The sequence below is a fragment of the Diadema setosum genome, chromosome 6 (genome assembly GCF_964275005.1).
Source record: "Diadema setosum chromosome 6, eeDiaSeto1, whole genome shotgun sequence".
Taxonomy (NCBI): Eukaryota; Metazoa; Echinodermata; class Echinoidea; order Diadematoida; family Diadematidae; genus Diadema; species Diadema setosum.
This window is the reverse complement of record NC_092690.1, coordinates 9,278,775-9,287,554: the sequence shown is the minus strand read 5'-3', so window position 1 is coordinate 9,287,554 and position 8,780 is coordinate 9,278,775. Positions and strand designations below refer to the sequence as shown.

At 40.9% G+C, this 8,780-nt stretch overlaps 1 protein-coding gene across 1 annotated transcript in view; it reads right to left on the bottom strand.

Moving 5' to 3' along the window:
• Positions 1-354: 354 nt before the first annotated feature.
• LOC140229499 (uncharacterized) overlaps positions 355-8,780 on the bottom strand; it is a 123,531-nt gene continuing 115,105 nt past the window's right edge. The window contains 1 exon segment of the mRNA XM_072309749.1: positions 355-746. Within this exon segment, the coding sequence (XP_072165850.1) occupies positions 697-746 (50 nt within the window). The 3' untranslated portion in view covers positions 355-696.

Genomic DNA, 8,780 nt, shown 5'->3' with positions numbered 1-8,780 from the left:
TTTCACTGCTAGAACATCACTGCTTCCATTCACGTTTGCATGCAATCTTTGTACGGCGTCACTGCGTACTGATCTAACTCGCGGGGGAATAACCGCATCGGAACTGAACCCGAACAATGTACAATCGCGCCCAATGACATCCATCACGCAATGCAGAGACAAAACATCATGAACATTAAACGATTCTCAGCTTTTCTTCTCTTGTTATGTTTTGTAGAAGGAAGACGATACCCTACCCAAAGAAGTGGAAAATAAGTTTGAGAGAAAGAGTGAAAAAAAATCAGAACACTGATTTCATCAAAATGAATATCAACCTTTGCAGGTTTTTTTTTTTTTAAACAATAGTATATAGGATCACAACAACGACAACAAAAATATATCCCTGCGATGTCACAATCTCGTGCCTGCTAGCCACTCTTCGTATTTAAAAAAAAAAATCAAGAAAGGAATTGCTGAAAACGATGAGCAGCAAAAACAACTGGTGAAGGGAGTCTCCTAGGACAGCGTCCAAGGGCAGCTACACGGCTACTGGTGGCCTCGCGAGATGGGAAGGCATCCAGGCAAATTTCGCATGATTCTTTTTGTAGTTTCGTGCCGTCGTCCACTCCGTCTCTCCAGTTGATGCGGTCGTCTGGCTGCTTCCCCTTTGGCACAGCTCTTGCGCCGTCTTGGCTCGGGAATTCTTGAAAGGGTCTCTCAGACGATGATGGGGCTTGTGGCGTCCGTGTTTCTACTGCTGGGCGTATCTGTGGAGGGCCAGAATGACATTCATTCCTTTATTCAAAATCTTTCAAAATAGCTAGACATAAACAGATGCTTTGAATGTTTCAATCTTTTAAACATAATGTTGAGTGTATAATGACAAAACGACACAAATTATTTTACTGTCTTTGCACACATTAGGGCATTGTTTCATGAAAGTAGTCAGACCTGATGAGTTGTCGGTCTCTGACAATTTCAGTAAAATCCTTGGTTTTGATTGGCTGAGAAGCTCTGGTCAGTGACTGATACTATAGTAACTGTAAAGAGAATAACATGTTAGGTCTGACAACTTTTGTGAAATTGCACCCAGATGGAAGGCAAAAACATTAGAAACTTGGACAATCCTCTAAGTATTAAACAACTTTTGAATTACTCTTCCCAGGTGGCTCAAGATTCATTGGAGACAAGATTCAGCGAAAGAAATTCTAGAACACTGCAAAAAACAGACATTAAACGCACGAGCTTTTTTCAATTTTCAAACCGAGGACTATTCAAACCCAAATAACCTTCAGTCGAATGGGTTCACCTGCAATGCACTACAACAAAACTTCAAACAGAGGCAAAGATTCTACTTTTCATGCATATATTACGGTCTCGAGTTATGGCTACATAACATGATTTTTGTCAGTATGTGGGCAAAAAGCACGCAGGAAATGGCAGACACTTGGGGGGAAAAAAAAAGGAGAGAGAAAAAAAGGGAGAGAAAATGTCATTTGAAATCCAGAGTAGTCAATCTCAGATACATGCAAATGTTGGATGTGCAGTGTGTGAGTGCATGTGCTGACTCAAAAAATGCAATGGCCCCCATGTGAACATGGTCTTGCTGTTTGTTAACGTTCATGCCTTCAGCCACCAAAAGCAGAAAAAACAATTAGAAAAGAGCTCTCACATTTTTTTTTCTGGTATTTCTATGAATTTGCAAGATATATGCTCCCTCAAAATTCAAGAGGCAGACCTTTTGGAGCAATCCATTGCCATCTAGACTAAACGCTGCAAAGCACATGTGTTGCCACTGTAGTTCCATGTTAAAGGACTACTACAAGCTCAGTTCTTTTCATGACCCCATGAAAAAAAGGTGATTGCTTCGAAGGATATCTCCTGCGTCAGTAAGGTTATTTAAAGTTCGGGGCTCTCAAGTAGAAACGTGCAGAAGATAGAGGTCCTAGAATCGAAAGGTGTTCAATGTGGCCATGATCGCTCTGCCAAGATGTCTTGCACAAACAAATTCATAGTCAGGAAGCACCTTAAAGGTAATAATACTCATAGCAGTGTATACTGGCAAAGGGGAAGTTCTTTTGTGTGAAATTAAAAATGATGACTGTACACACATTACATGATTTTTTTGTGTTTTTTTCTTGAAAACCCAGAAGATGGGTTAGTTAGAACTTGCAAACAAGCTGCTCCACTACCAAGTATCCTTGTTAAATATAGAAGGAAAGTGGAGTTTAGCTGGAAACAAGCACTGCAAAGACCATTTTTACAGCTCAGGGTTAGGTGGGAATGAGTAGTAGACTTTGAGGTAACTGTGACTTGGGAAGCATGGGAAAAGTAACATGGGAGGAGGAGGAGAGAGAGGAGGAGGAAGAGGGAAAGGTGAAGAAGGAGGAGGAGGAGGAGGAGGAGGAGGAAGAGGAGGAGGAAGAGGAGGAGGAGGAAGAGGAGGAGGAAGAGGAGGAGGAGGAGGAAGAGGAGGAGGAAGAGGAGGAGGAGGAAGAGGAGGAGGAAGAAGAGGAGGAGGAGGAGGAGAAGGAGGAGGAGGAAGAGGAGGAAGAGAGAGAAGAGGAGGAAGAGGAGGAGGAGGAGGAGGAAGAGTAGGAGAGTAAGAGGAGAATGAGAAAGGAAAGGAGGAAGATGTAGGAAGAAGAAGTGGTGAGAGAAATTTACTGGAATGATAAGATGAACCTGCCCACACTCACCAGAAAACCAATGTTAAGTTCTAGTTTGAGTTTGGCAAAACTACTATTTTCATGTTAGATTCACAATGAGTCCACAACTTCAAATCATTTCCTCGCTCTTATTGCCTTCCCCTCGCTGGCACCCATCCAACTATCATGTTTCAGCGTATTCAGCCACTATTAATGCTGCTCAAGAGCACATACCACCACCCAAAGAATAGCTCTACATGGTGCATACATCAAGCACCGTGCGAAATGCAGAGAACAATGTTTTCACGTACCGCACGAGTTCAGAAGAATATAACACAGAGTACATGGCATACTATTCTATCTGAGACCAATCACCGTACACAATTGTACATGTATATACTGTAAAAGTGGATATTTTCGCGCGACTAATTTTTCACGCTTGGCCGGATGAGAAGAGTTTTGCATGTTTTTAATTCCGCGGAATCAAGACAGCAACTACTGGATCATATGGCATGTAAAAATATTTGCGTGCTTTTATTTTCGCACTAGGTGCTGGTTGTGCGAAATGCGCGAAAATTTCAACACCGCGAAAATGTCCACTTTTACAGTAATGAGAAGATAATATAACCCATCACCCCCCCACCCCCCCCCCCCCAGCACAACGTGGGAGGTTATGTGATCTCAAAGCTGAATTGAATTGAATTGAACTGAAATGAACTGAATGGAATTGAATGGAAATGAAAATACAACAACAAACAAAACAGGTTACTGTAAATGACACATAAGGGAGAGGTTTAATTGGAATAGGGTCTGAAACCAGATGTTTCTGGAATTCTACAATCCCACACTTTATGAATTGTTGATATTAGGACATGTAGCTGCCAGCCATACAAATTAGATGCGAGGTCTTGCAGGTGCCCAATTGACTGACTCGTAAGTCTTCACTGATGGCCCTCGTTTGACTTGAAAATAAGGAGGAAAAATGTGTATTCTTTAGCATCAAGTTTTTTGCAAACAACCTGGCATTGATGACCTTTATTTATTTTTATTTATTTATTTTTTTTTTTTGGGGGGGGTTGGTAGTGATATTCATGGTTGATGTTTTAATGACTTCACCATATCAGCTGATTAGCATGATTGTGAGCAATATATCACTCTTTTCACCCACGATAAGCAGATCAGTCTTCCCATCACCATATCAACCTTTTGTTACCATTACAAAGTGTGCATTGTTTTTTCACCATAATCATATAATCACCCAAACATAAAAATGTAACCCTGCATCACAAAACCAACAAAAAGTTACCAGACATGGATTTTTAGTTAAGGGGCAATTAAGACATACCTGATCTCACTACTATACAAAAAAGGGTCGTAAAAAAAACTACTAACAACACACCTTCCCATTCATTTCAAGATGCCAAACTTATAAATAATGTAGAAGAAGGATAGCTCTTTCAGAAAATATGAAAAACTAAAAGATTGACTTGGTTTACTCATGTTACCTTTTTTGAGTCCTCAAGGGGTGCGACTTTTTTTTTTCGTTTTGTGTTGCACCGTCACAAATATACATATTTGCATGAAGCTTTATGCCATGTATTTCTTTAAAGTGGTTAGACCATATGAATTATCAAATGTACATTTTGCATTATGGATTACTATATGTTGGATTGAAATACAGTTGAACCTCTCTTATCCGGCCTCCCTTTATCCGGATCTCTCTATTATACGGACGCAATCTCGCCATGATTTTTTTTTTTTTTTTATAATTACGGGAGGAAAGAGGGATTCCCAACTCCTTGAGAACTCCTACAAAAACACACATGAATTACATATTACTTCCAACATTAACATACACCTCTATTTTGGGGTCTGTTACTGAATGTAACAATGAAAAGGTTGCAGTATACATACACATTAATACATGTGGTATTACAATGGGCTACATCAGTAGGACCTACATGTGTATGTATATGTACATGTATAAAGCATTGAGTCTCCCGTATCCGGCCAAATCCCTTATCCGGATGAGCCCCGGTCCCGACTTGTCCGGATACGAGAGGTTCAACTGTAAAGTATAATTGAACTGAAGTGGAATTAAATCCAGCAATATGGCTTGGCAGTGAAAACGACATTTTGCAAAAATATCTGTATGCGAAAACTACAACTTATAACAGTGACATGAACACAAGACCCGGGAAGGAAAGGGGGGGGAGAGGAAGGGGACGGAGAGGAGGGTGAAGGAGGGGAAGGAAAGGGGGGCGAGGTGGGGAGGATTGGTTTAACGTGAAGCGCCCCCTGTCTATAACTCCTTACAATCTAGCACCCCTGGTATCTCTTCCACATCCGTGATGGCTCAAAGCGAGCAGTTTTCACATTGAGGGGGAATTGCAGTACAATGTACAAATGTGCATACACAACCATGTTGTTTTTGTTTTTTTCCATTCTCAAAAATGGTTTTCAAGCGACCCCCCCCCCCCCACCACACACACACGCACTTAAAAGAATGACTAGTTAAAGCAAGCTGTTTTCTGACCATCAACCTTTAAAGGGGAAGGCTAGTAACTGATCAGTGGGAATCAGTGGAAATGCTGGGAGATGATTGTTCCAATCCTTATGGGATTCATTCAAGAGTTCATTGTATATCTATTGTTGTGTGAAAATGATTTGCTTCAGAACGGTCTCATATTCAAGTAATGTGCAGATTAATGCTCCGTCACTGACCAGGGACGTTAAACTGGAAGCATTAAACTGCACATTACTTGAATATGAGACCATTCTGAAGCAAATCATTTTCACACAACAATAGATATACAATGAACTCTTGAATGAATCCCATAAGGATTGGAACAATCAACTCCCAGCATTTCCACTGATTCCCACTGATCAGTTACTAGCCTTCCCCTTTAATCCCTTGAAGACTAGTTTTGGGTATACTTGGACCAGTGTTTACGGGAAATTTGTGTTAAATGAGAAAAGCAAATAAGCCCAACCTCGTAGAATTGAACCTTGCTTCACACATAACATAACATTTCATGGCAGACGTTTTTCAAGGCCTTTCATTCCGATTGGGGTTTTTCTTTTTTGTTTCATTCTCGCGGTACCCCATCGCACTTCCTGGTTGTCACTCGTGTGCGACATTCGTAACGTGCGTGGCGAGTGTGACGCAACCAGAGTCAAATCCCACTCCAAGCTTGAATTTGACCAGGTAATGACGAAGAGTTAAAAGCATCAACGAAATAATGGTATGGTATGGTCTATACCTGACAAAATTATTGACTGTTAAGATTTTCTTCAGTTTTCTTTGACAGATATTGACTGACAACCATTGTTAAGGACCAATGCAATACCAGTCACCAAATTGAAGGGGGGGGGGGGGGAAATAGTTGTACATATTATTTCCATTATAATCGATACCCTAGGTTCCCACATACAAATATTAAATATCATCCACTATCTCGAATTAACATGTTAATCTCTACTGTGCACCGTCTTTGCGAGCGTTACGTATGCCTCTACACGTGCTTAGCTCATGAGTTGCTTCATACATGTATATGAATGGACAAGAATAATCACGCATTGTGACTTGTTGCTGAACCAGTGTTCATTGTTCCATTTCCTTTCTTCTTCTTCTTTTTTTTTTTTCGCCTGATGGTCACGCAAGACTGAAGAGTCGTCTCGTTAAGGAAGAATGATAATGCAAACTACTCTTCGAGCTTTACGGGACATACATGTACCCTAGTGGCAACGAATGGGGCATCGGCTATTCATTTCAAATATTGCTATGGCATCTTTTAAAACTAGAGAAGCACTCTGAGAGCGCAGACCTCCGCCAAGCATGCAGCCCATTTCCACCCGCACTGATCTTGTTCTTCCACAGAGATCAGTCATTTCCACCCATACGCCTGAACTCCCAAGTTCATTGACCCTACCTGCTAAAATATCAAAAATCCTTCATAAATTCCCCCAAAATTCTCGGATCACTACAAAAAGTTAATCGTTTGTTACTTGTGTCATTCTCAACCTTTCCTGCAAGCTTCATCCGTTAATTACTTTTTGAGTTATTTTGCACACGGACAAACGAACGAACTAACTAACAGACAAACTAACAGTAACGAAAACATAACCCCCCCCCCCCTTGGCGGAGGTAATAATGATAATGCCTGATGGTAAAGAAAATTTTTATGGCGCTTTACACAAACATTTTTCAAAGCACTTTTCAATCAAAAGGAGACCAAACTTACGCATCAACTATGAATGCAAATAATCCACAATATATAACAATCAGTTTTGTTCTTAAAATAGATACAAAAATGAATCTGTTCAAACAGACAGGGCAGGGGATGAGGAAGAGAGTTCAGTGACAGTGCAGCTTGCACACATGGGTTATAGCAGCCCATGTGTGACTTTACACTTGAGCTGCACTCGACAGAGAACATACACTGCATGACTCTTCGCGTCACAGCTTGAAGTTTGCTATTCAATGTGACCAGGGCCCCGTTGCTAGAAACTTTGCGTTTAAACGCAACTTGCAACTGATTGTCACTGACCATTCTGATTGGCTCAGGGTCTGCCCTATTAAGAAGACATGCATGCAACAATGATTTTGATTGGCCAGTGACAATCAGTTGCAAGTTGCGTTTAAACGCAAAGTTTCTAGCAACGGGGCCCTGGGCCCTGTTGAAGAAAGTTGCAATCAATTGCAAATAATTGCTAATTTTGAAACAACCATTCTGATTGGCTCAGGGTCTACCCTATTAAGAAGACATGCATGCCACAATGATTTTGATTGGCCAGTGACAATCAGTTGCAAGTTACGTTTAAACGCAAAGTTTCTAGCAACGGGGCCCAGATGTATCACGTCTCTTTGCATGTCTCTTTATGTTGCAGCTTGAAGTTTGCTATTCAATGTGACCAGGGCCCCGTTGCTAGAAACTTTGCGTTTAAACGCAACTTGCAACTGATTGTCACTGGCCAATCAAAATCACTGTTGCATGCATGTCTTCTTATTAGGGCAGACCCTGAGCCAATCAGAATGGTTGTTTCAAAATTAGCAATCATTTGCAATTGATTGCAACTTTCTTGCAGCGGGGCCCAGATGTATGGGTTTTTCCCTCCGCAAATACAAGTGCAAGCCATTCTTCTTCTTTTTTTATATCATGTAAGCAAAAAGAAAGAAAAAATAGTAAAGATTATGTGATAAGTCCCGAGAGTACTCAGGCAGGTCCTTATGGGAAAATGTTTCCACGGGAAATCAGCTTGTCCTCAATGGGTTGAATCTCTTATAATGTAATGATATCACCAGCTCATCCAATCTTCATGCTTGTACATGTACGCCGGTAGTTACTGTGAATATCATTGTCTCATAGCAATATGTAAATTCTAATATGTAAAATTCTATCACTTTCTTATGTTTACGACTCCTTCTGGTGACATGTTTTTCAATTACACTATATGGTAAGGCTTTCACTCTTGTTTTTCTTATTTCAAGAAAAGATTTTTGGGTATTTGTTAATATCTTTTTTATTTCCTAAGGAAAATTGAATATGGTAAGGATTTCACTGCATGCGTTCAGAGTGGTCGGTTTCTAGAGAGGACTGTCCAATATTTGTGTATGGGCAGACTATGTACGATCAAGAGGACATCCAGGGTTTTGTGTGCAACGTCCAGGGTCCAATGTCTAAGGTCCAAGACTGAATATCAATAGCAGGATTTGCGTAATTTCTCTGATCTGCTATAGATACAACCGGCAGCTTGTTTGTCTGAAGTAACGTAAGCTAACATATCTCGACTACACTCAAATCCACAGTTCATACAGTGGGGTTTGCAGAAATGACTGGATTGTGGGGGTGTGGTCAAGTGCATTGCGTAGTGCGGTGTTGATGTGGGGTGCGGCAATGACCAATGAGAGGTGACAGAGGGGTGCATCTCCTCCCAAATAACAAAAGCAAAAGTAAGAAGCCCAGACCTTTTGAAATGGCAGAACGAATTGTGCTCTAATAATGGGAGGAGCGGAAAGTAAGTCAAGGCAAAATGACAGTGAGCGAAGCAGAAAGCCAAAAAGCCATGGAAGGGGGGAGAGTACATATTTGTATGTAGGTGCGATGAAAGGCACTCGATAGATGGCAGAAAAATCAAGCGATACAATGTGGA